General features: G+C 47.7%; 1 protein-coding gene across 1 annotated transcript in view; it reads right to left on the reverse strand.

Moving 5' to 3' along the window:
• Positions 1 to 27,878, reverse strand: part of flnbl (filamin B, like) — a 44,358-nt gene that overhangs the window by 2,821 nt on the left and 13,659 nt on the right. Inside the window, exons 5-42 of the mRNA XM_066671301.1 lie at positions 25,813 to 26,006; positions 25,467 to 25,629; positions 25,090 to 25,290; positions 23,810 to 23,947; positions 22,333 to 22,459; positions 20,843 to 20,979; positions 20,164 to 20,357; positions 19,907 to 20,020; positions 19,087 to 19,230; positions 17,741 to 17,864; positions 17,397 to 17,557; positions 17,212 to 17,302; positions 16,936 to 17,105; positions 16,704 to 16,821; positions 16,247 to 16,509; positions 15,220 to 15,817; positions 14,480 to 14,653; positions 14,082 to 14,244; positions 13,677 to 13,837; positions 13,155 to 13,322; positions 12,621 to 12,744; positions 12,372 to 12,525; positions 11,274 to 11,463; positions 10,953 to 11,200; positions 10,614 to 10,700; positions 9,476 to 9,578; positions 9,166 to 9,306; positions 7,878 to 8,006; positions 7,297 to 7,470; positions 7,046 to 7,204; positions 6,651 to 6,854; positions 5,757 to 5,909; positions 5,476 to 5,598; positions 2,924 to 3,190; positions 2,537 to 2,674; positions 2,342 to 2,457; positions 1,226 to 1,358; positions 610 to 786 (exon numbers count right to left, since the gene is read on the reverse strand). Coding sequence (XP_066527398.1) covers positions 610 to 786; positions 1,226 to 1,358; positions 2,342 to 2,457; positions 2,537 to 2,674; positions 2,924 to 3,190; positions 5,476 to 5,598; positions 5,757 to 5,909; positions 6,651 to 6,854; positions 7,046 to 7,204; positions 7,297 to 7,470; positions 7,878 to 8,006; positions 9,166 to 9,306; positions 9,476 to 9,578; positions 10,614 to 10,700; positions 10,953 to 11,200; positions 11,274 to 11,463; positions 12,372 to 12,525; positions 12,621 to 12,744; positions 13,155 to 13,322; positions 13,677 to 13,837; positions 14,082 to 14,244; positions 14,480 to 14,653; positions 15,220 to 15,817; positions 16,247 to 16,509; positions 16,704 to 16,821; positions 16,936 to 17,105; positions 17,212 to 17,302; positions 17,397 to 17,557; positions 17,741 to 17,864; positions 19,087 to 19,230; positions 19,907 to 20,020; positions 20,164 to 20,357; positions 20,843 to 20,979; positions 22,333 to 22,459; positions 23,810 to 23,947; positions 25,090 to 25,290; positions 25,467 to 25,629; positions 25,813 to 26,006 — 6,423 coding nt within the window. The remainder of the gene's footprint in view (positions 1 to 609; positions 787 to 1,225; positions 1,359 to 2,341; positions 2,458 to 2,536; positions 2,675 to 2,923; positions 3,191 to 5,475; positions 5,599 to 5,756; positions 5,910 to 6,650; positions 6,855 to 7,045; positions 7,205 to 7,296; positions 7,471 to 7,877; positions 8,007 to 9,165; positions 9,307 to 9,475; positions 9,579 to 10,613; positions 10,701 to 10,952; positions 11,201 to 11,273; positions 11,464 to 12,371; positions 12,526 to 12,620; positions 12,745 to 13,154; positions 13,323 to 13,676; positions 13,838 to 14,081; positions 14,245 to 14,479; positions 14,654 to 15,219; positions 15,818 to 16,246; positions 16,510 to 16,703; positions 16,822 to 16,935; positions 17,106 to 17,211; positions 17,303 to 17,396; positions 17,558 to 17,740; positions 17,865 to 19,086; positions 19,231 to 19,906; positions 20,021 to 20,163; positions 20,358 to 20,842; positions 20,980 to 22,332; positions 22,460 to 23,809; positions 23,948 to 25,089; positions 25,291 to 25,466; positions 25,630 to 25,812; positions 26,007 to 27,878) is intronic.

The following is a 27,878-nucleotide window of genomic DNA, read 5'->3' on the forward strand; positions in this document are numbered from 1 at the left end:
TATTTCATTACACCACACTACAACAGACTTCCTTCTACGGCTCATTCCAAAGCAAAACTGTGTTCCATCACAAAGGCTTTTTTCAGCTGGACCTGGTAAGAAAAGCTGTCCTACATCGGCACACAGACACACAGGACCTGTGAGAAACCACTGGGTGAACTGCAGAGATCAGCTCAGAGTTGCAGTCTTGCCCTGTGCTACATTTTGACTCTAGTGCATGGATCTAATGGCGCTTTTCCACTGCGTGGGCTGCTCGAGTCGACTCACTCTCGATTTTCCATTTATCCGACTCACGACGGCAGCTAGAAGAGGTTCAAACGCTCCTTGGATCGGTGGCCGACGAAAGAATCCAGCGAGAGCTGGACGCTGCAACAAGGAAGGAACAAACTCTACTGATCTGTCTGAACTGATGACGGAGCTGTGTTCAGTCCCAAACAAAAACAACACGCCAATACACCATGCGTAAACATCGCTTAACGTTACCACCGCCGTTGTTGTGGCTTCCAAAACCCACGGTGCACCTTAGATACATTTCAGGGGGGAGCTGTGGGAGTGGAAAAATGACCAGGCAAAAACATGTCTAGCCGAAAAGCACCATAGATCTGTTACCTGTGGTTCCTCTCTCCAAACCAGGTCCAAACGCAGTGATGAGACTAGGATCTCCGCCCTGTCCCGGTTCTCCCACTCGGACCTGGAACGGGCTCCCGGGGATGTGCGTGCCGTTAAACTTCACATCGATGGTGTGGATGCCGTTCTCTCGTGGAATAAAACGAATGGCATATTTATCTAGAGGACGAGGAACAGCAGTTCAGCAAAGAGAACCACAAAAGAACTGAGCAACGTTCTCAGACATATGACACGACGCTGTAAAAATATAAAACAAGTTATTATTATTATCTAATTTTATATAATGTGTGTTTTCTCTGAACTCTAAGGAAGAGCTGGGGATGGTTCCACTGTGATATGGATGACTTCTTTGGTGTTTGCTGAACATTACTGAGGAGTTATGGTTATTCTACATTAACTCTGAAAATGGTGATGATGGTCGTCACTGATTTGACTGATTTCCAATCCCTCCTGTTCCCTCAGAACAAGGGAAAGAAAATCCACCAGGATCAAGACAGGACCGTTCCTGGTTAGAATGTTCAAACCACAGAAATGTCAGATTTTAAGACGATCTTGGCGTGTTTTGTGTTGGACGCAGCGGTGGATTCCAGAGCCTTACCTTGTTCCAACTCTGAAACTACGCACTCCTCCAGAGCTCCTGAGGGACTGTGCACTTTCGCATCGACGGTGCCCTGAGCACCATTCAGTCGCACAGCAAACGAGGCTGGCTGGTTCACCTTGAGGCCTGACTCCTGAAGCAGTGAATAATGCAGATTGAATCATACCCTGGATAAGGCACCAAAACAATCCCAGTGCATTCTGGGCATTCAGAGTCCAGTACGATACATTTACATCACAAACATTCCTTTTACACCTCCGCCTTCCCTTCACGTGACAGCAGACCGACACAAGCCTGAACATCGCAGACGCAGCACTGAACAAACATCTGCATGAATTCCAAAATACATTTTTACCTGAACTCACAGTGGAGCGGCTAAAGCAGAGAGAGGGGGGGGCCACGTGACACAAGACGTCTCTAGGGAGAGCAGATGAACTAATAGACTACAGAAAGGAGACTGGAAATAGGGACAAAGTCAGGAAATGGGTTTCTAAGGGTTTGCGGCGCCTCTCTCTCTGCTTTAGCCAGCGCCACACAGAGTTGGAGCGGTGTCTGTTAAGAGCCTTTAAATGAAACACAAGGGAAACACCAGATGTTCCACACAATTTGACTGATGTCCAGCAGCTGTTCAAAACAGGGTTCCGTCCGATCTAAGCCCGGTTCCGTGTCTCAACGTTCCTTGACACAAATGATATAAAAGTCAGAACCGTGTCCAGAACTAGTTCCTCTGCTCCACACTGAGCACTATGTCAGAACTCTAAATAAATAAATAAATAAAAGTGGTGATGGAGAAGAAACAGGAGCAAAGAGTTTATAGAAGCGCTCCACTATAAACGAGAGGTTTTTTTATTTCCTAAACAAAGCTTAGAGGACAGGAACACAGTTCACTCGGGTTAAAGAAGGTGTTGAGTTATTAACAGGTATTTCTTTTATTTCTATTTGCATCTAATATTTGAGTTGATTATGAACGTGTAAAAAACCCAAGGTTTATATAAGAATTTACTGGAACACAGCATCATTTTCATTCGTGTATTAACCCCTCGTCTGAGTGAATTAGCCCTCGTCTTTGAAAGCTGTGGACACGTCCCTGTGTGGAGATGCTTCCTTATGTCTCACCTGAAGACTGGTAACAGTGAGGCGGCGAGCATCATCCGAGGGCGCGATCACGGGCACCAAGTAGGGGCTGTCGGGGATGTGCTCTTCGTTGAATTTCACAGAAATTTCATAGTCACCTGCAAACACAGAAGTATGAGTGTGGGGTCTAAGCCCAGGTCTAGGCCACAGTTGTCCAGGACCCCAGACCACACATACCAGGTTCATTAGCCACATAGGAAACACCGCAGGATCCGTCCTTCCTGTCTTCAAATGAGATCTCGGCACGGCTAGGCCCCTCTACGGCGATGGACAGACCCCCAGCCCCTGCTTCACGTGTCCAGATACTGAACTCAGCTGCAGAGTAAAAAAAATAAGAATTTTAGCTCTTTTCTTCAACTCAGAAATCAAAATACCTCCAAATAAACAGCTCTGCTTTCTTTTGCATTTAGACACAATCTGCAAAAAGTGGAGTGTAAACTGGAAGATGAACTGATTCCGACTTTAGAGCAAAACTTAAGCAACAGCTTCATTCTAGAAATGTTTACTGTAATTTAACGCATACTCGGTGAAAGTCAGGAGGAGATGTCAGTGGTTTATCTGTACCTGGGACACCCGTCTCTGCCCTCTCTAAACCGGGGCCTCCTGCTCTCACTTTAGGGGCTCCTCCTTCTCCCAGAGGCCCCACAGTGAACTGGAAAGGGCTTCCGGGCACATGCTGCCCGCGGTACTTCACGGTGACGGTGTGCACGCCCAGCTCTTGAGGCACAAAGTGAACACAGTACGTGTGGTTGCCCACTTCCACAATTTCAGCAGGTTCAGTGGCCCCCGAAGGGCTGGTGACGTGAGCGGACATGTCACGAACATCGATCTCTGGACAGAAAATAAACAGATTAATTAAACAGGAGATAAAGGAGAGAACGGGGTGGTGATGTGAAGGTAAATTACTGAGAGATAAACAGAGAAAATGTAGATTAGTGAGATTGGGAACAGGGGATGGGGATGCAGAGGAGCGCCGGTGTGTATGCCATACTTTCGAGGGGATGAGTGGGTGTGACGTGTCCGATTCTCAAACTCACATTTGATTAGATTCGGTTTAAACCACAAACAACGTGGCAGAAAGCAGCAGGTCACAGTTTCTGATCTTTTCAGTTTGAGAATCACCACACAGTTAAACTGCAGACAGCACCAAGAGGCTACAGCCTTCATTAAGATCAAAGGAATATAAATGTTAACGGAGCAGAATTTTAATGCATTTGATGTCGACTCATTTCACAATCCTCTTGTTACTGAAGCCAAAAGTGAAAACAGAGTAATGAGGCGACATGTCGAGTCACGCTACAGCTGATGTGTATTTGACTGACTCACTTTCACTGCATTAGAAAACAGGGTTTCATTATTTAAATAAAAAAAAGTTCTTTAAGAATTAAGAACTGAATTTAAACTGAAAGACAGTCAGTGGATTTATAATTATTCATCAATAAAGTCATAAACCCCATTAAAAGGGTGTAGCTTCACACACATTTCTCTTCACATGCACAACACACACATGCAGCGAACGGAAGCGATCTCTTTCTGCCAACCTCGTTGTCCACATGCCCAGCGTTTAAAACGCACCCTCCGGCCCAGAAGGCCTCGCCCGGGACGCCGTGCCAATCCTCACTATCCCCACAGTGAAGTGCCTGACCCTCAGGGAGCGAGGAGAGCCTGAAGCTCTCTGAAACTTTCTGCTGAGCCTCAGATAACAGTGAGAGCGATAGAGTCCCTGAGAGAGGCACTCACGAGCCAGAGTCAAGAGGAACCAGGTCACTGAAGGAAAACAAAGGCACAGAGACAGGAAAACAAGGCGTGAGGAAACAGAAAGGAGGGAGAAGTACATAAAAGAAAGAAAGAAAGGAAGGAAGAAAAGCAAGAAAAGCCTTGTGAAGTGAATCTTCAAAAATGGGTCTGTGATCACACAAAAGAATCCTGACTCCCTGATTACGAACCGCTCGGAGGTGCTGAGCCACTGGGGAAAAGGTCCTAAAGGCTTTTGCCTTTAACTCTTTCCAAATCCATCCATTATCTGTAACCGCTTATCCAATTTAGGGTCGCGGGGGGGTCCAGAGCCTACCTGGAATCATCGGGCGCAAGGCGGGAATACACCCTGGAGGGGACGCCAGTCCTTCACAGGGCAACACAGACACACACATTCACTCACACCTACGGACACTTTCGAGTCGCCAATCCACCTGCAACGTGTGTTTTTGGACTGTGGGAGGAACTCTTTCCAAATAATTTTCTCAATTTCATAATCTTCAGTATGCAAATGGACCTAATATACCGCTTTAAATGTCTTCAAACAAAAGGTGCTGTGTCCTAAGCAGCTTTGTCAGTCTGGTTATAGCTTCTGTAGCATTAGGGCTACAGTGAAGGGCAACTCTGACCCTAAAGACCCTATATATCCAACACAAGGAAGGGGTAGAGCTGCTTATGAGCTGCATATTCATCATACGATGGAAACAGCCAACACACCACGGCCTCTGACAGCAGCAGCAGATGCTCAGGTCTCTGGTGAAATGACAGCACAGATGCAGGTACATCAGCAGCAGTGTGGTCATATTTAATATTCGACACAGCCTCCATACGCTACGTAACACATGGCTTGACTCGCAGGCCTTTGGGTGTTTGTTGGTCGTCTATAATCTGTAAGTCTGGGTCTAAGTGAGACTAACTGTAAGCCTTTGTGGCTGGCGACGGTTCAGTGCAGGGAGCGTGGTGGTGACGGCACGTTCACAGATAAAAACAGTAAGCAATTGACACGCTGTGTAAAAGTCAAACGCTTCAGTTCTGGACACAACGTGCTTCCATTTACATTAAACACTCCAGGAGCCAGGCCTGACACAGGCTGAAATAAAGGCTCTGGCACAACACCAGGAGGAAATGAGAGAGAGTGAGACGTCCCTCCCGGACCTTTGTTGTAGGTTTGTCTCTTAGGGGAGAAATAAAAAAACCCATGCAAAGCTTGGCACATTAGTATTTATATATATAGTAGTATTTACACAGATTTAAATCACTGTCAGAACAACGTCACGACACACAGACGCGAGGGAGATGTTCGGTTAAGTATTTACACCTCGTCCATCATCTGAAAGGACGAGGACTCCATGGTTCCTTACCCGGAATCTTCAGGTTGAGGTCACAAACACTCCCAACAGCGGCGACGGAAGCTGCTTTCTGGCGATGAGTGATGCTCTCGCGAACGCGTCCTTCTCCTGTTACTTTAACGCTGAATGGACTCCCTGCAGTCGGTGAGAAAAGCTGTTAACTCCAACAGAGCATTTAGAGCAGACATCAGATCAGTTTTCCAGCAACAACAGGAGTCTGTTAAAGTCCACATCACAGGAGTAACTCGGGAAGCTCTGGAGAATTAAATAATTTCAGCAACGTCTTTACTCACCAGGAACATGTTCCTCAGCAAACCTGATGGACACGATGTAGGTCCCGGGTTCAGTGGGACAGTAGGACACACCGCAGGTTCCATCATCCATGTCTTCTGTCTGAATGTCCACTTTACTGGGCCCCTCTATGGACAGAGCCAATCCTCCATAACCTTGGTGCACAAACAAGTGAAGGAGGAAACAAGAAAAATCAGTTGTTAATAATTATTAATATCATTAAAACATTTTATGACACAGAAGAAATTCTAGAGGGGGACCCTTCAGCTCAGTCACTGAGTCACAAAACTAATTTGAAGCATCTCTCAGTAACTCAGAGCTTTAAGACGGAGGGCTGCTAACAGCAATGTCTTTTTTCTTGTGTCAAACCGATTCAGTCTCAGGATGCTTTCTGAGCCAATTAGGCTCATTTTAGTCCATAAAAAAAACAGGGTGAAATTAAGCAGAGAGGAGCCAGGCGTTTTTTGGCAGAGGCCAGTAACTTAACACTTACACATTTCACAACAGCGGAAACAGCCACTCGAGAAACAGCGTGAAAGGGACTAAACGGGACATAATTACATGGAAGAAGGTGAGGAGAAAATGCCTGAGGTTCCCATCAGTATCACTCAAATAACTCCCAAAACTGGCACATTTTACTCCCCCATTGGTCCATGAGCATGACAGCTCCGCTGTTCTCTTTACAGAGCAACGCAGCCCAGCGATTCTGTAACACACACTTCTCCAGGAGTCCGTCTGTCTGTCTCTCTCTGTCTCTCTCTCTCTCTCAATAAGATCGAGGCTCTGCTGAGGCGTCCCTACTGTTTTACTTCATGAGGAAAAGGCAAACAAAAATGGCTACAGCTTTTAGTCTTCAAGAATAACTGTAAAAAGAAATGGACATTTCAGTTTCTCACCGGCATCCCTGGTGTCCACTACAAAGTCAGCCATCTCAAACGTACGGCCTTCCACCAGTCCCTGTCCAAGCACCACCACCCTGCTTGCATCTCCGATCTCAGACTGCACCACCATGATGGAAATCGGGCTGTTGGAAACATGGCGTCCGTTCTTCTTGATGCTGACCAAGTGCTCTCCAACTTCTCGAGGGATGAAAGAAATACCTGGACGAATAAAAATCATAGAAGAAGTTTTCAGGAGAGCTTTTTTAAAAAGAGATCAGAATTTATTATTATTATTAATTAGAAGATTATTTATTAAACATTAGATAACCATTCTAAAAACTACAATTTCAACTACACAATAAATTCCCCAGGATCCCAGTCCCCCCCCCCCTCCCCCAAGCTCCTCTCACCAATGCGATTGTTGGGCTGTCTCTTGAGCAGACAGGGCTCGTCTCGGCCTGAAGGGGCTTTAATGCTGGCTGTGAGCAAACTGAGGTCTGTTTCTGTGATGTCTAAAGCAAAGTCTGCAGCGGAGCCCAATTTCACCTGAGACCTCCTCTTGTTGTCCTCTGCAATCAAAATCACCACAACAATAAAGGGAGCGTTCCAACGAACCGGGGCCTGAACAACTTTAAAACAGTGGTTGGGGTCGAGTCGTCACCTGTTATGCGTGCGGTGAAGGGGCTGCCCGCTATGTGTTTGTCATTGTAACGCACCAAGATGATGTAATCCCCTGGCAGCGTGGGCAGGTACGTCACTGTGCAGGTGCCGTCTTTATTGTCTATGCAACTAATCTCAGCCTTCGATGGGCCTTCGATGGCCAAGTCAAGACCACCTACAACAACAACAAGATCCGTTTAATGCCCCAAACTTCAGGAGTCTATGTAACAGAATTACTGCACACTTCTGATCCAGCTCAGCACACACCTGAGAGTCTACAGAAAACTGTCAGAGCACGTGATACACAGCGGAACATTAGCTTTTCCTCCGGTGAAATGTGAAGAGAAACAGCAGCACCTTCTTTAAAAAGGTGCAACACGGTTACTTTAATAAAACGACAGTGTGTCACACTGTCTCTGACACGATGCGTGAAGTCTGTCAGGGTTCTTTAAATACTCAAGACTTAAAAAAATATAAAAGCTACTGCAGATATTAATCATACGGCTTTATCACCACAACATTAACAGTATCACCACATACTGCATCACAGACAGAGACCGGAATCATCTGGACATGCCCCACCTTCTGCAGCGTCCTCAGTGTCGATGGTGAAAGTGGCCGGTTTGTTGGCCACGCCGTAAACGAGGCCCGGTCCGTAAGCGTTCACGTTGGGGCTGTTAGCGTTGTTGACATAGAACTGCAGAGGAGACTCTGTGAAGCAGACAATGAACATATTGTGAGGCTTTCAATGATCTGTGACAAATTGGGGGAGTAAACAGAGTGCACAGGGCTGTGTGTGTGTAACTGATAAATCATTTTGAGTCATGCTTTGTCCCGAGGTGAACTCGATCCTGTGTACACACGCTGCGCTCCTGACTAAGGCTCCATTTCTAAAGAGCTGAGGAGATGAATTACTGACAGCGGCTTATTCTAGAAACCTTTTGGTGGAAGAGCTCACTGCAGGATGACGGCCCCAGGAGCAAATATTTCTGCACAAACTCATTTTTGAAAAATAGTCTAAAAGGCCGTAGCACGTCCAGTTTGAAGCACGTGAGCAGAGCAACACCAAACAGACAATGGCTGGTTAACGCTGCCCTATTGCCAACGATGAACAGGATCATCCACAAGTGCACTAAGCCCTGAGTCACCCCTTACCTCGGGCAAATTACAGCCCACGCTGCAGAAGAGGCTTCCGGAGGAAGGAGTGAATCAAAGACGCGGTGCTGGCCTCCCTCCGTATTTGGTCAAATAACTGCTTTGCGTGGGATGGCTCTTGTTGTCTTTTGGAGAGGAGGAACTGATGGACTACAAGGGCTTTGAGCTTATTCCTAATCCTTGTGGAGGCAGCGCACTGTGCTGGTCTGGGACTGGGACAATGTTAAAGCAGTGATTTTATACAAGTCCTAACATGAGGAGTCCTTCCTGACTGTAGTTCCCATGCTCCACCGGCGCTGCACACATTCTCAGAGTCTGATGTCACACAGATCTCTTTCACCTCGTCAAAATAAATCACAATCCAAATGCATTTTTTGTCCACAATTCTTGAAGAGATCTCCGGAACACACTCAACCCCAGCGTCAACCGTCACCAACTTTGTGCCAAAGGACGGAAGACGTCTGAGAGGAAGTTCATCACAGAGGACGACATTCGTTGGTCACAAAGGAGAACTCTGAGCGTTCACTGCTCTGGGGGATGAAGCGTTTACATCGAGATCAAAACAACTATCGATTGTTACTTTACTTTTTGACACAGATCAGCAGTTAAAGTGGTTGAACATATTCGAATATTGGGAAGGAATCAGGAAGTGGGAGCACACGCAGTAGCGAAGGAGCAGAGCTTTAAAGATGTGGACCCCTCGATCAGTCGGTACCTGGGATGTGACTGCCGTTGTATTTGATGTGCATCTCGTGGAGGCCTGCTTCTGTGGGGGCGTATTTCACAGTGACCGTTCCATCTTTATTGTCGATGATCTCAGGCTGGGCGGTTTTGCCTGATGGCATGTGAACTTCACCTGAGAGGAGAGACTGGGTTATTTACAGTAGCCACACGGTCAGATCCATGATGATATTTAAGTACACAATAGAAGGGCCTTGGAAATAGAGCTTCAGATCTGAGGTTTAACACAGTGCCTGAAAAATCATACACCCTCTCTCACACACTTGATTAGAACCGTTCCTGACCTGTGATTTCTCCCTTCCTGAAGGCAAATGGAATCACCATGTCAAAAGGTCTGAAGCCAGTCCCGTTCACACTGCTGTCAGGAACGCAAGATCCATCTGTGACCTGTGTGAGAGAGGTTTGAAACAGGGGACGTTAACAGAGCACAGAGATGCTCCAGACCAACAAGAACCTTTCAAAACAGCTACAGCCGAGACATGCACTGAACGAAGGAGAGAACGACTTAGGAGAGGAATATAGAAGCCCAGTTTACCTGGAACGATCTGGAAAAGAGAAGAATAAAGTAGAAAATAAAACCTCCTTAGCACCAGGGTGAATCTGGACAGAGAGGTGTTTGGCACGTGTTTGACTTCTTTACGCACTCGAGTTTGCTTTTCTTTCTGTTCGACAGGCCCTCGTTTCCTTGTCTGGTGGAAACCTAGTGTGACTGAATGGGTAAAGGGTCAGAGGGCCCACGTGGGACACGAACAAAGTCAGACACAAGCCCTGGTCAAATGGAAGTCTATAGCGGTGTTCACAAAAACCACCATTCGGGGCTAGAATGGAAAACATCTACTTCATCTTTAATGACTAAAACATGGCACCGTTCGCTCGGGAGCTACATTTGCTCTGTTTTGGAGAAGGTCCGACTCTTAACTGTAGTTGGGTTTCCACTCGGGTCACTTCAGTTTATTTAACACCAGATTTGCCTCCAAGCAAAACTAAAGCGCCATTTTATAAAATCACTGCCACGAAAGAAACATGCTAATGAGGAGAAACGGTCATTTCCAGGCGAATCCACCCCAGAGGAAACAGAGCGCCGATTCAGGGAGTGGGGGGAAGAGGAGATGAGCCATGAACGAACAGCCATTTCCTGAAAAGAATGATTCTTGATTGGTCAGAATGAGCCAGAACGGGATGGAAACCACTTACATCAAGAGTGAGAGAGGGTGGGGGAAGCCCAAAACAAACACTGTGACATAAAGCAGAAGGAGGAGTGTGGATTAAACAGCCCGGAGGTCAGTGCAGAGGCTGAAAAAGAGGGCGTGGTGATGGTGCTGCTGTGCTTAAAATCCCCAACAGGCACGCGCTGTGTAAAAGAAAGGGCCAAGAGGTGGATGAGTGAAGGAGATGACAGCAGTGTGAGGAGAGAGTGAATACCCAGGGCTGGAAGCCGGCGCCTGGAGCCGCCTGCTGCTGCTGCTGCTGCTGAACCGTCTTCTGCAACAGAGGAGCTTCATCAGTGGCCTGGGGAAGGAGAGAGTAGGTCACACTCACACACACACACACGGGCCGGACACACGCCGGCGCCAAGGTTTCAGCACAAACCTGCCAAGCTTTCCATTCAATATATAATTTATAAGACTAATATTTTGATACTGGATTTTAAATGTAGTTATGCACCAAAATTTAGGACAAGTTTCAAATCATTGTTCAAATAAAACACAATGTCCACGGCTTCTGATAAAGTCCCTGAGTAAGTGAAGGACTGAATCTCACCGTCACTCTGAAGGGGCTCCGGGGGATATTCTCTCCACCGAAGCGAACATAAATAACGTAAGTGCCTGGGGTAGGCGCAGTGTAGAAGATGTCAAACGTCCCGTCCTCGTTCTCAATGACGTCTGCCTCAACCTCCGTCCCGTCTGGAGTGACCCCGATGCAAGTCACCTTCCCTTTCCCTGCACCTTTAGTGTGCACCACAAAGCCCACCTCCTCCCCGATGGCGATGGTCGGCCCGATGCCGGGTCCTGCACAACGACGATCAGACGTTGTCACACGTAAATAACAGGACTCAAACCTAATCAGGCGCGTGTGACTCACCGGTGACTGTGCACTTGCTGGCGTCTCCTGTGTTGGTCGCTCGCACTCTGTAGGGTGATGCTGGGATTTCATCGCCTCCGTATTTGATCACTATGGTGTAGCGGCCCACCTTGTCCGGCACATAGGACACGCCGTACGTCCCGTCCTGGTTGTCCTGAATGATAGCTTTCTTCAGCTTCCCGTCTTGGTCCTAAACACAATTCAAATCCATATAAAACCCAACAGAACCCTCTGTAGCCTTTACCTAGCAGCACCATGACAGGACGACTAAAGAGAATTCAGCAAAACCGGTTCAGTCCAGCCGAGGAGGAGCACTGCAGGGCAAACGGAGCTCAGCATGCAGCGCACACTCTCAGAAACAAAAGTGAGGGACTAAAGAAGCTCTGAGGTCTGTCCTCTATCAGCACACAGCACACACTATTCACTGAACAATGAAAAGGAGGGAGATCTGGGACTCAGCCTCCACTTCAGGGACTGTTCCTGACTTTAGAGGAATGTCCATTTAACTCATTACTGGGTGCTTTCCCTGCTCCACAGACAGGCTTTTGGCTGTAGAGGAAGAGACAGAGCAAAGGGGAGAAGTGTTGCATGATCTGACTAAAGCTAAAGCCTGGGAGACCAATGTGGCCATTTCTCAAACACCACGAGTGGAGATTAAAAACTGGACACTAATGGTCACATAACACACCATGTCCTAAAGATATTCTCTCTCTCACACACACACACACACACACACACCTCTGTTACAACCGGCAGAATCACTGGCAACAGAATGGGCCACCTTGGAGAAGCTGCACATGAGTCTAAGGTCACTGTCAAGCATCAGTGAGAGGGGTACACAGCCCCCCAGCACACGTGCACATGCATGCTGCTCAGTCCATCAGACACAATACACTACAGGGGGCGCTAGAGGCAGTGCAGGTTTTCCTGGTTTAGAGCACCGTTAAAGAGAACAGCCGCTGCCTCTGCAGACAGAACTGGAACGCAGGGGAAAGAGAGGAAACTTCAGAAGGTGTAACAGGTCATTTCAGCTCTCACAAATGAGCAGAACACTGCGGTTAAAAAAGGGACGTATGTTTCCAAACACAACCAACTGACCGTGATCTGGACCGACAGCTGGCCCTCTCCTGCGTCTTTGGCATCGATGGTGAACTCCACTGGAAGGCTGGCGGGCAGGCCTGAGGTCAGACCCGGACCACTAGCACGAACCTTGCTGGCATCATGAGTGGGCAGCACACGCAGCTTAAAGGGGCTGGAAAAAGATGGTGGTGAACCACAAAGTCAGATTAGACTTTATTAGCAAACTCCCAAACACAAGGGAAAACATCTGGGCTGGAGTGCGCCTACCTGCGCGGAATCTCCTCGTCTGCGTACTTCACCGCCACAGAGTACGGCCCCTCCACAGACGGAGTGTAAGCTACGATGTGTGTCCCGTCTCCGTTGTCTTTTACATCGACAGGTTCAGCGACACCTGAATAAAAGTGATCACCATGAATTAAAAGTTACAGCCACTCAGGCTTAGATCTTCACCTGCTGACATCCCTCTGCTCAGGAGTAAAATCCCTCCTGCCTCTGCTCAGGAGTAAAATCCCTCCTGCCTCTGCTCAGGAGTAAAATCCCTCCTGCCTCTGCTCAGGAGTAAAATCCCTCCTGCCTCTGCTCAGGAGTAAAATCCCTCCTGCCTCTGCTCAGGAGTAAAATCACTCCTGCCTCTGCAGAGTAAAATCACTGCACTACTCCACACACAGGGGCTGCCTTTGCTTCAAGACGAAAGTAAAACTAACTTTATAGACATTCAAATGTATTTCCTGCAGATATAAGACCTAGACGAGACGATTAGATCTATTTTGCTAAACACATATTTAAAAGGAGGACAGTTGCCTTTCGGTCCAGTCACAGCCACCGACAGCGGCGCTACCCCGGCCTTGCTACAGTCCACAGAGAAAGACTGAGGGATTCTGGCTCGAACGGCTGATCCCACTCCAGGCCCAGAGAGCTTAACCCTACTGGGGTCCACCACATCCTTCACTGGCACCTTAAATGGACTTCCTGAGAAGAGAATTAGACACAAATAGACACAAGTCTCAAATATTCAAAATAAAACAGGTGCTTGCCCTTTGAGTGTTTTTTTACGCAGCACAGAGTTGGACATTGAGGTTTACATCAACGTGCAAGTATTTCACAGTTAAACACAACTTGGTAACTGGGAATTCATGAAAGGACTTAGCTGTGGTCAGCAGTGACAGCACAGCAGCTGATAATCTTCAGTTTTCAAACCATAAAAATAAACGGTTTTAATATGAAACATTTTTAAAAGGCTGTAACAACGACACGGCCAAGTGCATCGTGAACGATTACTTTGGGGAACAGTCTTGACTTCGGAAAAGCAGACCGGGAGTGTACCTGGAATGTGCTGTCCTCCGTACTTAATGTTCACATCATAAAGCCCAGGTGTGTACGGAGTGTACTCCACACTGCAGCTGCCGTCTTTGTTGTCTTTGCAGGACATTTTTGACTCTGAAGGACCCTCAACAGTGATGCCCAGGCCACCGATGCCAGCTCCTCTGCATCAACAGATGTAATGAATCAAACACATTTCTCCTGGAAGATCTGAGCAAATTCAGTTTTATAATAAAGTTAGAGAGGTACATTAATGTTCTGCGTCTGAGCGCATGACTAAGTCATAACCCTCATAAAAACACAGTGTGTCTCCGACTGCAGGCTTTCACAGATACGAATGAAAAACATCATTAACATGATCCAGGAACAGAGAGAGAACAAAGCCTGGGCAGCGAGAGGACGCAGTACCTGGTGATGATCGAGAACTTGTTAGGTTTGTCAGTCAGACCTTTCTCCAGCCCAGGGCCTTTAGCTACGACTCGACTAGGATCAGACCCCTCACCCACAGCCACCTGGAAAGGGCTCTTAGGCACAGGGGTCTCATCGTACAGCACCTCCACCGCATGGACCCCTGTAAACAACAGGACACAGTGTGACAGAAGCACCAGCTGCCCTTTGCACCATGGAACTACATGATTATTACACACGTGTACACACACACTGATTTCTTGCTGACAGTAATTAATTAAGTTTTAAATTAAACTGAGAGCTTGAAATTCATTTTTTACACCAGTTTGATGCACAAGGCCCTGCCAGCTTTAGCCAGTTAAACCTGTATTTAAAAAGAGCAGAGCACTGTGCTGTACCGTTCTCATAGGGTGTGTACTCCACACTGTAGGTGCCATCTCCTTGGTCAGAAATGATGCAGTCTGTGGCAGCTCCTGATGGATTTTTAATGTGTGCCTTAATGTGCTTTCCTCCAACTTTTGTCAAAGCTCGAGCATCCACCATGAAGTCAGTGGTGGCCTCCCTGAAGACGCCTGAAGGGAGAACCAAAAAAAATAAAAAAGAGTAAAGAAAAGCTAAACACAAGACAAATGATCTCCTGTGGAAGACATGGCACTTGAACGATGACAGTCTTTTCATAAAGTGATTTAAAAACCATCATCGCCACTCATGCTCTTCAACAGGGATCTTTCACCATGTTTTTAAAGGATCATGGACCTCCGCTCTGTTGGCGCTGAGGTCATTGAGAGTCTGAGGTGTGGAGAGGCACATGTAATAACAAGCCTCTGAAAAAAAGAGATAGTTAGAACACCATGAGCAGACGAAGACTTCAGATTTCAAGAACACTGGCCACTAAAGCTTAGATCCTCACCTTACACAAATCATTCAAACCTAGGACAGTCTGTGACTTTGTCTTTGAGTGATACACCACACAGACGCTTTACGTCTGAGAATTTAAACATCAAAGTCTATTAAAGCCCCTCCAGTGTGAGGAGTGTTCTAGGGGTTGAACTATGAACAGACCGAGTGAATGCAACGTCAGGACGAGTCAGGACAAGCTGATTTTAATGAAAATGCAGTCCTTTAAATCTGTGCTTACCCTCTCTGGCCACTCCGGGTCCGAACACCTTCACCTTGCTCGTGTCCACAGCCGGATCCACCATCACGGTCGCAGGGAAGCCGGGCACCGTTTTCCCTCCGTATTTGAGCAGCAGGGTGTACATGCCGGCCGTCAGGGGCACATAGGTGACCGTGTAAGTGCCATCCTTGTTGTCCAGAACTTCAGTCTTGGGTCTGGAACCTGTTTCGGACGCTGCCTCCAGCGCCAACTGACCGGGTCCGGCTTTAAGGCAGTCCACATTCACCACGCTGACCTCTCCCACTTTACCGCGTTTCAGACCAGAGCCCGAGGCCACCACCTTAGTGGGATCGAAGGGGTACTGGACATCCACGTGGAAGGGAGACCCAGGGATATGGACGTCCTCAAAGAGAATATTGACCAAGTATTCTCCCGGCTCCGTCGGAAGGTAGGACACAGAGCAGGTGCCGTCCCCGTTGTCAGAGCATTCGATTTTAGCTTCAGTGGGACCCTCCACCGTCAGGCCCAGCCCCCCCGTACCAGCTCCCTTGGTGTCAATGGTGAACTCGGCAGGGCTCCCGACCAAGCCTCCTTTGAGCCCTGGGCCAAAGGCCTTCACCTGCGGAGAAAAGCGTTTATTAACGTCAGACTTAACTTCAAATTCTGTGTAAAGATGGGTTCTCGTGAGGAAGCAGAAGGTGTTTTAATAAATCACAAAAATATATTAACTATGAAGTTAGATTGGGTCTATGGGCTACAAAACACTCACAAAGAGATCTCACCAGCTCCATTCTGGCCAAGCCCCACCCATCCCATGTTTACACAGGAGAGGTGTGGTGCCGAGGTGGTGCATGGAAAATGGACACTTTTTTTTGCTCTTGGAGAGTTTATAGGAGACCCACGTGAAATACAAAAGCACTCAAAGTGAGCGTCTCACAATATGTCCCTGTTAATCGTTTTTTCTTCTAGACCCCAACTACTTTATGCCCAACCATATGTTCATCAGCATTTAAAACAGAGCCACCCCACCACCACAAAGCTCTCTAACCTTGCTGGGATCTGGGGGTAGAGTGGCCTCCACAGGGAAGGGGCTCCCCGGCACCGGGTTTCCATCATAGAGAACATCCACAGTGTAGACGCCCTCTTCTTTAGGAACGTACTTCACCAGACTGGCAGCTCTGCTCGGCTGAGACTCCACTGCACACGCCACAGATTTGCCTGATGGGCTGGTGATGCGAGTCTCTAGCTGACCCTGGCCCCCAGCTCCCTCTGTGCCGACTGCAAACTCCTGAACCTGGCCGACCTCCACTCCTGAAAGGATCAGTGTTGGGTTTAGTTTTGGGGTTCAGCTAACGCTTAATATTAGGGTTAGTTCAGGGTTGGGGTCACTACCTTTAGAACACACACACACACACACACACTGTGTAAAGTAAAACAAAGAGCTCAGAGCTGGTAGTTACAGAAGAGCTGCTCTCTGTAAAAGCACTGAACGAGTCACAACTCACTGCTTTCCAGGCCGTCGATCTGGACCTTGCTGAGATCCAAGGGGGCTGCAACTCCCACCGCGAAGGGGCTCTTTGAGATGGGGTCCCCTCCAAAAGTCACAGTTATCACCATTTCCCCCTGTAGAGACAAATCACAGGATCCCCGAGGGGAACCGAGTTAAAAACAAGGTTTGCTTCCTGCCCTCCAGCGGGCGCTAAAACACCGGGGCTTTATCGGGAGGGGAGGCAGCACCTGTTGGACTGGGGTGTATTTGACAGTGTAGGAATAGTCATAGTTGTCAATGATTTCGAAGTCTTGGACTGGCTGTCCTCTGTCGGGGCCGGAGAACTGCACGTCCAGCGGAGCCTTGCCGGCCCCCTTGGTGTGAACGGTGAAGTGAGTGGGTTTTCCGCTCTCCACGCCTGCACAAAGACAACAGTACGAAAACATCTCAGCTGAACTAAGACCGAACAAAACCTCACAGCTCTAAAAACGGTTAACAACATGAAGAACGCAGATGGGACAAACCTGCTCGAGCAAGCCCTGGTCCATCGGCCTTCACCTTGGACGCATCATGGGAAGGATCCACTTTCACACGGAACGGACTGATTGGGATTTCCTACAGAAAAGAGCAATGATAAAAGTAAAGGCCATTAAAGGTTCCTAAAGAGACGTGTGTAAAACAAACTGGTCGCCGTGGTTTTCTCACGCACCTGATCCGTGAAGAGGACTTTGACGGTCAGGCGCCCGGCGCCCGGGGGGACGTACTTCACGGTGATTGTATCGTTTGCATTTGGAATGATGTCGAAATCGACGTCCTCTTCTTTATCGCTGATGACATTCGCATCACACTTGATACCAACACTGACGTCCCCTGCAGTGTCAAGAAACCCAGACAGGAACCGAGCGTCAACAGAAGAATCAGCTTCAGAACAGAGCCCTGCACCAACATCTACTTTCCGTTTACAAAAGACAGAAGCCGTCTCTGAGAGATTAGATTACAAAGGAACGGAAGGAGGGACGGAGAGAGGGACTGTGTGCGTCTGAGACGCGTTACCTTCCCCAGCCTGTGTGCAGTCCACCGTGAAGTGTGTGGGTTCATGAGCTTTGAGTCCAGTTCTCTCCACTCCAGGGCCAAACACTTTCACCTTGTGAGGATGACTTCCTTTCCCAACATTAACCTGCAGCAGAAAAGTCCTGATGTTACTTTAAAATCCAGCTCCTGCAAAGTTTAGCAAATACGTGAAGTGTTTCATAAAGGAGCAATAAGCTGCATTTTCCTACTTCGTTCTGATCAGAGACAGAAGTGTTTCCCAACTCAGAGCAGCCTTTAAAATAACTCTGAATAATTCCCAACACTTTACCACTGCCACCTATTGCTCCTTTAACCAGGGGTCACACAGTGCTCTCGGACTGAGCCACACACCATCAGCCCTCCATTCCACAGCCCTCAAACACAACCTGGATCGCTTTCCAGTGAAGACACAAACAGATTGTTTATTAAAACATTTCTTGTATTAAAATGCATGTTTATTAAATTGACAATAGCTTTAAATCATTGACATTTTGAGATCATTCATCACAAAACCAAGCGATTATCCACCAGAGTCCGGCCGATCGATCAAGATCCGAGTTCACAGAACGTGAACGGACACTCGGGGGTTCAGTCTTGTGAAAGTGTTCAGTCCCCTGAAGAGGGAAGGTCTTCCTGAGCGTTCAGGAGCACAACTTTAATCGAAAATTAACATTTCTGCAGCAGCTTTGAATCAAACGACAATTTCAGTAAATAATCAACAAATTTAAATAAAAGAATATAAAAAGGGATTAAAAATATTAAATAAATAGAAACACATGGTGCATTTTATTTCGACAGTCCACCTTAGTGTCCACTGAACTCCACCATAAATCTAACCCTCTGAACATAACCCTCCTGACTCCAGCTCGTTCTGATTGCTTTAACAGTCAGAATCACACCGAGTCTTTGCCTGTTTCAGCAGAGTGTGTGTGTGTGTGTGTGAACTAATCTGGACCATCAAAATAAAACTGACCAATCACAGTGAAGGCCTGGGTTACATTAGTGCGTGTTAATAACATTAGTTCTGTTAAAAATCAGACAATTACAGCAGTACTCTTAATAAATCAAAACAGGATTTGTTCAAATATTAATTCAGAGAATAATTCAAACGGCAGGAGCAGCTGTCCTCGGCACGCAGCGGGTTAACGGAGAGAAAGGCAGCGACTCTCCTCGGTGTAGGTGGTGATAATAATGATGGCTTTGCGCTGTGCAGGAGGATCGGAGCCGGCGGAGTTACACGTCTCGGTTAGATCAATGAGGTCAGGAGACTGGTTAGTCGTTGTGGTGTTAGTGGGTACTATGGAGCTTTGGGGCTCAGGTGGGCTTACCCTGAAAGGGCTGCTGGGAACGCTGACCCCTCCCCAGGTCACTGCCACGGTGTGTTTGACGGCTGCGGTGGGAGTGTAGGAGCAGGCGTAGACGTTGTCTCCTTTATTTCTCACTTTCACGTCTATGGGCTCACCGTCGGAGTTCTGCATCATTGAAACAACACAGTGGTCAAAGGAGGACAGTGAAACCTCTGGACACTGGCGTATGACTCGGACACAACAGGTTCCAACAAACAACACCACATTCATCTGTATGTCCTCAAAACTTCCATTACTCTGACGCACGTTCACATTTCAGCCTTGGTATTTTACACACCTGACATAAGGGTGAAACCTGGACAGTGGGGCAGCTGTGGCCTGGTGGTGAGGAAAGGGGCGTGTAACCGGAAGGTCGCCGGTTCGATCCCCAGACCCGACAGGTCATGACTGATGTGCCCTTGAGCAAGGCACCTAGCCCCCGACAGCTCCCCGGGTGCCGTGGCTAGGGCCGCCCACCGCTCCAGGCACTGCTCACTGCCCCCTAGTGTTCACTAGTGTGTGTGTAAATGTGCGTTTCACTGCACGGATTGGGTTAGATGTGCAGCACAGTGGCCAATAAAGGGATTCTATTTCTCATTCTATGTATTCAGGACCTAAAATCAGGACCACAAAACTCAAACCACAAAGACTTAAAGACTGCAGCAATGAATTTGGAGGGGGATTTTAAAGGATTTCAGAGGACCATGTTATTACAGCGTTTCTACAGTTAACTAAATCTGAGGCTTAGAAAGCAGAGCCCAAGACTAGGAACTAGCCTCAAATGGATCTAAAAGGGACTGACCTGTGCAGTGATCTTCAGGGGACCTTTTCCGGCATCCTTGGCCTCGACGGTGAACTCCGCAGGTTTATTGATGATGCACCCGCTCTTCTCCAGTCCTGGTCCATAGGCTTTAACCTGAACCAATCACGTGTTAATGCTCTTTACGTTCAGACACTTTTAGAAAATGGATAAAATGCAAAAGCATGCGCACATTTAGAATAAGAAGAGTGTTATTTTTCTGGAGGTGTCCCAGGGGGCGCTGGGGAGGGGGTGTGTACCTGGCTGGCGTTGCTGGATTTGTCGTCGGCGACGATGTAAGACATAAAGGGACTGTCTTCAATATCTTCGTCGTCACACATCACGTGAACGGCATACTCCCCCGGCTCCGTGGGCCAGTACTTCACGTCACAGGAGCCGTCGTTCTGATCCTCACATTCGATCCGGGCTTGGGACGGACCCTCAATAGCGAAGCCTGCGAGAGACAGAACACAAGACGACGTGTTCGACCACACACCAAAGTCCCATCTGGAGAGCCGGCAGTTTGAGGAATGGTTTGGATAACGATGATGTCATTTCAGTCAATAAACCACCGTTTCTTGGGGTCAGTAAAGAGGCAGAGTCTCAAATGTCTTTTCCTCCAAACTGTCAGCAGTGTGTGTGGTAATGAGGCCACGGCGAGGCTTTCTCTGATCAGCTTCGATAAAGTGTTTCTGTGGAGCTCTGACAGCTCTGGCTCGGTTCATGGTCTCTGTGTTTAATCTAACTTCCTTAAACAAAACTCCCATTTATTACGACTCTATGATTTAGCTCAAAGGAAGCTGACCTCCTCTTGGAGTCTTCATCTTAGAGGAATTTTACTGAGGTGCTCTTCCTTGGAGCTGAACACTCATTTGTAAAAACTGCTTCCTGACATTTGCTGTAAAATAAATGTAACACACGCAGCTGGTCGACACTCACCCAGGACTCCCACGTCTGGTCCCGTAGACTCAGCCACAAAGTCAGCAGATTTACCCACGATGCCGCCCTCCAAACCAGGACCCCATGCTCGAATCTTCTGAGGTCCAGCCTCAGGGCCAACCTCAACCTCAAAGGGACTGGACACAAAGCACAGAGTCAAACGTCTCGTTGATGTTCAGGACTAACGTGTTGAACAGATCTTGTCGCGGGAGATCGAGGGGTTACTGCAGATTATGTCTCACCACTTCACTCACACACTCACCTGTGGCCACTAACAGCCACTCCACCTAATACATGTGTTCCAACTGTGGGAGAGAAGCGGAGCACCCAGAGGAAACCCACACAGACACAGGGAGAACACCACAAGCTCCTCACAGACAATGCCCTGAAGCTGGGCTCGAGCTCAGACCTTGGCTCTGTTCGACTGAGACACTGGCTGCAGCGCCACCTTTCTGCCACACATCCTCTTCATTTTCAATACAAAACTCTTCGTTGACTGAGGGCTCCTGCTGCTCTGCTGTAGAGGAGAAGAACGAGCATCTGACCGAGTCACAGAGGCTGGGTCTCTGATGGTCGTTTCAGAAGCAGAATGATCGCAGCACATTTCTAAACATCTTGCAACAGAGCGTCAGTAACAGGGGGAGTGTTTAACAGAGTAAAGGTGATGGGAGTGTGGACAGTGTGTCTTTCTCCTTCTCTTTGTGAACCGTTTCAGAGGGTTCCTGAGCTAGGGTTAGGGTTAGAGCCCTGGAGCTGCTTGAGTGCACAGCCATGCGTGAGGTCACCAGACCCCAGATCAGAGCAATAACTGAGCCCCGGCCCAGCGTGTAAATACCCCACTACGGCCTGGGGCAGCACCCATTCCCATCACCGTGGTCAAAGAGTTTACTGACGAGGACGTGGACTTTCCCTGGCTGATAAAACCTACATGTGAAGACAGGCTGAAAATTTGTTTTTTTTTTTCTTCTTCCCACAAAACGACACCAAAAGCCAGCATCTTTGCTTTTCCCCAAACCTGTGACAGGTCACAATCGTACCCTCGCACCATGAAGAATAAAAAGCCTTATACCCCTCAGAGACACTGCAGTTACAGAAAAACAAAACCTAACAAGCAGCTTCAGTGCGCCTGGTGTTTACGCTGTGGCTTCAGAAAACACACGGACTGAGTCACGCCGGGCTTTGTGCTCAGTGTGGCTCTGTTGCTCCAGACTCCCCCAAGACCCTGACCCAGACAAACAGACTAAGCTTATGTGAATGAATGATGTAATGCCATACCACCCTCACCCGCACCAGCACGGTGCTGAACACAGAGGGGACAGAGTGGGCTCTACACATAGTACACTTACTGACCCTCCACAGGCTGCGCTCGTGAAGCAGACTCTCGGTTTAAGAGGACTCTACAGGAGCTCATTCTTTTGGTACGTCAGCCGTTAAAAGGCTTTTAAAGGATAACTCTGAGGGTAAAAACAGTCCCAGACAAAACATCTCACCTCTTGGGAATGTGCTGGCCTCCCCACGTGATGGTGACTGTGTACTTGCCCTGTGCATTAGGGTAGTATTCGTACGCGTACACTCCATCCATCGCTTCCTTCAGTTTCACCGGCTCCTCGATCCCCTCTGAGAGAGAAAGAGTGAGAGAGAGAGAGATGCGTATTAACAGTCCACATCGCAGCTGAACGCCTCCAGTCACTCGAACAAAGGCTCAGAGACCTTCAGTTGTTTAAAAGTGTTTCCTCATCCTTCACCTCCATGCTGCAGACCGTCTGCACCGACTGCACTCATCACCTTAACAACGCAGCTGCTGGGTTTCCATCCAAAATGTTCGCATTTATTTTGCGTAATAAAGAAATACCGGCAGCTTATTTTATTTATTTATTTATTTTTTAACGAGTGGTGTTTCCATCCACTGCACTCTTGTGAATAAACTCCAGATGTGGGCTCCGTGATCAGGGTCCGCATCGACACGAGGGAGAGGGAGGGATCTGAGCGGATCGTTTATATCAAACACACACTTTATAACAGAAAGCTTGATGTATAATTATTTGTTTGGCGTCTGTGTGGTTTCTGCACGTGGAGCTTGTTCTTAATGTTTTGATGCTGTGTGGTCTCTGACTTTTGCTCAGTGCTGTGTCTGCAATATTCCACACCGGGGGGGAGAGTCGGGGGAGTCTGTTGAAAGCCTGTGGTCGTGGGGTCAGCCCGGGCTCTGGGGGGCACTATGCTGCATGCACAGTGTGTATAAACCAGCTGAAATATCATTGTTGGTGGCTGTGACCTCACAAAGTGAGAAACTGCATTCAGAAGTCTTTATTATTTTTCATGTGTGGATTGTAGAGTACATTTGAAATGTAATTACAGAGAAAGAAACCTCGAGCTGTAACTCCAGAGTTACTGTGTCCCTACGCAACACTACGCTCGGTTCTTTATAAATTCAGGGGGAGAAGGTTGGTTCGGTGTGGCCTTGGTCACTGTGCTCTCTGCGTGGGTCTGAGACACAGACAGACAGTAAGTCACGGCCAGAAGAGCTTGGAGTGAAGCCTGCTGACTTCGCTAGAACAGCACCATCTGGGCTCCAGAGACTGGTGGTGCCAGGGGAACCTCCATCCGGCTCGGTTCTGCCAAGAGGGTGGCACCTCTGCACTCCCTGCCCTACTTTCTAAGTCACACTGAGACCTTGAAACGCCGGCTAAACACCAAGCCTCAGACACTGCCGCTAGAGCCGAGCTGAGCTCTGGGACGCTGGTGCTTTTCTGTCTGTGTCTGGCTTTATTTAAAGTGTATTTCACAAATTAAAATTGGAAGGGACCACCGTCACAAAGTCGGGATCCTGTCAATAGTTTTGTCTGTTCACTTTAGAGAAGGAAGCTCTGACTGAGACCACACTTTTGAAGCTTGTGACATAAAGCCTCATGGTTTATGACTTGTTTTTTTGAGCTGGAGAAAAAAAGGCCTGGGAAAGTTACTTACTGGGACCCTTGACTGTGACTTTTATATCACCGCTTCCTGCATTTCGAGTGTCCACTTTAAAGTCAGCCACTTGCTGGACCCTGACTCCTCGGGGCTGCAGACCTCTTCCTGTCGCTCGGCAGGCACCAGGCGTGGAAGCTGAAACACACCACACATCGTCATCCTCCTCCTCAGGCACCAACACACTCTCAGGACCAGAGAAATGACTGTAGGGTTAGGTCGTGTGACATCATTCATCATTCAAACATAAAAATCTCAAAGGGTTTCTGAGGGAAAAAACAGTCATATGTTTTTTAATTAATTAAAAGAGGGGTGACGTTAAAATCACAACACAATTTTAAATGTTCATGTTCGACACAGTTCTTAAAGTAAAGCTCGATCTGCACACAACTCAAAGCATGAGAACAATCACCCAGTCCTCAGCAGCAGATTGAACAATGCCTCCACTGTTCAGTTGTGAACGGCGAGTTAAAACCAATAGTAAAAATAGCCTCGTTAATGACCGGTCTGATAATGCATTACGGTTTATTAAGGAAAATCACTTAAACTGGGTTTAATTTAAGTCAGGACACGCTACCTGCTCTGGAAAAGCTGCCTCAGAGAGAAGGAATTCATGGTTTTTACAAGGCTTTGGTCGGTTTGCCAACACGTGCATTTACCGGAACACACCTCCAGGCTGCGCAGCTGAGCGACGCCTTTAATGAACCTCACCAAAATGTGATTGATTCTGACACTGATCAGAACACACTGGGTGTTGTAAAGACCTGAAGGACATGATGCCGGTCCAGTTCTGGCCAAGTCCATTACGTGTGAGGAATCTGTAACGGATCGGATTCCCTCACGTGGACAGAGTGCCTCTGAACTCGATGTTACAGAAATAACAGATCACCACAGCTATGAGCCGCTCAGTCCAGCGACCGAATACATTCAACCCACCGCTGCATCACGACACAGGAGTCCAAGACTCCCTCCCCTCCCTGAACACAAGGTAAGAGGCATTTTTTCAGAGAGAAAAGCTAAACCTCTGGGCTATTTTTTCCACCAGTGCCTTTCCAGAATGAGCAGCACGAGACCAGCCAGCACCGCAGGTCACGGAGACTCTGTTCTCCTTTACTTTGTAACCCTTTATTCAGCCCGATGGTCCAGGTCAGTCAAGGCAGAGAGAGTAGTCAAACACAGAAAACATTCTTTAATAGACTGAGAACGATTTGCTCCAGGGTCACACAGATAGATCCGATCACAGGACGCACCCCCAGTGCCACGGTCTTTAGGGAGCGTACCTTGGCCGACGAGGACGTTGTAGGGGCTCTTGGGGATGGCAATGCCTCCAAATGTGATGTTGACTGTGTGGGGTCCGGCCTGAACAGGTCGGTACGTACATCGGAACACACTGTCACCCTTCTCCTCCATCATCGCTTCCACTGTGTTTTTATTGCCCTGAGGGTCTTTAATCACCGCAGTCACATCCCCAACACCGGCTCCTGTTCCACACACACACACAGATACACACAGAGAGAGAGAGAGTGAGTCAGGGATTCTACTCTTGCCTAGCAATAGTATCTGTGTGTGTGTCTATTTATTGTTGATTATTTAACATTGTTATTGTTGGCGGCTGGTTGTTTCTAATCTTCATTAAAACTAATGAGAGAACCCAGACCTGCAGTGTAGATGTCGAAGTAGGTGGGTCTGTTGGCCACGTTGCCCAGAGGCTCCAGGCCAGGGCCTTTGGCCGTGACCTTGGTGGCGTCTCCCTGAGCCTTGTCTACATCCACCTCGAAGGGACTCTTGGGAATTTGTTGCCCAGCGAAGAGCACGGTCACCTGATTGGACGACACAAGATCAATACATCAAACACACACCATTCTCCAGCCACTAAAACTACACACCATGTGAATGAACTAAAAGCTAAGACAGAAGCACATTCCTATTGGACAGTGCTTGACCCAGGGCTTAGTGTATACAGTTTATTACTAAATCCTCCAAGCTCCAGATCACACACCCACCCTGTGAGGTCCCATGACTTGAGGAATGTAAGTCACACTGTAGGTCTTTTTGCCTTCGTTGGGCACTGCTTTCACCTCCTCTCTTCTGCCCTCGGGGTCCTCGATGTAGATGGTGACCTGCCCCTGACCTGCACTGAAGGTGTCCACAGTGAAAACAGCTGGACGCATCACTCTGTTGCCCACGGGCTCAATACCTGTAAACAAGCGAAGCCATGAGACAGAGGCCTGATAAAGAATTACTGGAAAAAATAAACCAAAACACGATGCGTCCAGACGGCGCCGTTTGGGTCATTCCCGATCCACACACGACCCAGAGGAACTACAAGCAGTGGGCCATATTTTTATAAATACATCGTCCAAAACTGCATTATCTTTTTCACAAAATGCTTTAAATGCAGTGAAACAGGAGCAGCTCTGATCTTTAAACACGGCCCAAACACACTACACTCTCAGAAACGAGGATAAAATCATTTAATCGCAACAGCAACACGCACTGAAACACTTCCCTCCACTGACTCACACCAACGCCACGGGCAAACTGTGTCCTGTGCAATTAACTAGTGATTAAACTCACTGAACACACACTGAAACAAGGCATTGTTGTAGTCAATGGCCAGAGATTTCCTTGAATTGTATTTTACTCAGGGTTTTTCCACCTTCCGCTTCAGGAGAGAATTTAATAAAAAAAAACCCTCAGGGGGCGGTGGTTCTGATAGAGGGATGTTAAAGAGCATCCTCTCAGAAGGCTCCAAGTCCTTAAAACAGCGGCAGGAGAGAGTTTCCAGACAGGATTAATGCACATAGCTCAGACGTTAACGTAAATGCAGGGATAAAGATGACTGTTTAAACTCACGTTTACAACAACAAAGAAATTAGAAAGAAATCCTTCTGATTCCATTTTCGGACACAGAGCATCCTTCAACCCTTACATTAGCATCAGAGCCTCGAACAGGAGCCTCACGGCTGTTGTTTACCACTGTCCTGCAGTAAACTGAAGCCCAGAGCGTTCAGCACGGGGTCCAAGCCGAAAGAATTCAGAAGTTTCAGCCTTTTATTATTTCAGAAGATTCAAAGTGAGGTTATTCATAAACTACAGGCTAAAGACTGGTCACAGACTGGTCACCACACAGAACACGGACAAAACTCTCCTCTCCAGGTCCTCTGTTCCTCAGGAAGCCTCAGTGAGACCTGCTTTAGATTAACCTTTAGAGTCACAGCCGCTCCGAAAACCATGAGGAGACAGTAAAATGAGCAACTTCCACTTTCTGCTGCGAATTAACCTTAATTACTGCTCTACAGAGACACCCCCGGCTCCTAGAAAACATTCAGCCTCAACCTTTCCACAGCAGACCACTGCTCAGGGTTAGTGAAGCTAGTCATTCGCTCACATCTAAATTAAAAGGCCCCTAAAGAAGAAACTGCACTGTGAACCAAACACACAGTCAGACAACACTTACAGCAGACCCTCTATCAGCCATGATCCCAGCTCTGCTGGCCTCGCCACACCCCGAGAACAGGCCACGAGCGCAGAAACAAGGTGTCTTTAAATGTTATGTCTGATCTGTGTGTTTTCCCTGCAGTATTTTACAGTGAAGAAGTGAAGGGGGCCGAGCGCCACACGGAGGGAAAACCATTACGAGGTCCCACAGTGGTCATAAGTTAATCTCCGCCGCTGTTTCAACAGAAAGCTCTTTATCCTCAAAGAGGAACACAAAGAAAAACAGAAACAAAAATGCCACCGAGATTTAAACCTCTGCTTTGAGGCAGACACAGGTAGGGCTTTGTTTATCTGCTCAGGACGAGTGAGATCTTCAGTCTGTTTCCTAAACACTTCATCTTTTATTTATTCATGGGGAAATTAATCAGTGAAAACCGACGACGAAGGAATGTAATCTTCTAAAACTTCCTCATGAAAAGAGGGAGTAAATATCTTGCAGTAAGAAAGTACTCCCGGTGTCAGTCAGAGTCCAAGTGTTTCTGCTGAAGACCACAGTCTGTGAGGTCTGGTCTAGGGTCAGGTTTAAGGTTAAGGTCTGGGTCTGAAAGGCAACAGCTTCATGGAAAAA

Source organism: Hoplias malabaricus, chromosome 5, assembly GCF_029633855.1.
Source record: "Hoplias malabaricus isolate fHopMal1 chromosome 5, fHopMal1.hap1, whole genome shotgun sequence".
Lineage (NCBI taxonomy): Eukaryota > Metazoa > Chordata > Actinopteri > Characiformes > Erythrinidae > Hoplias > Hoplias malabaricus.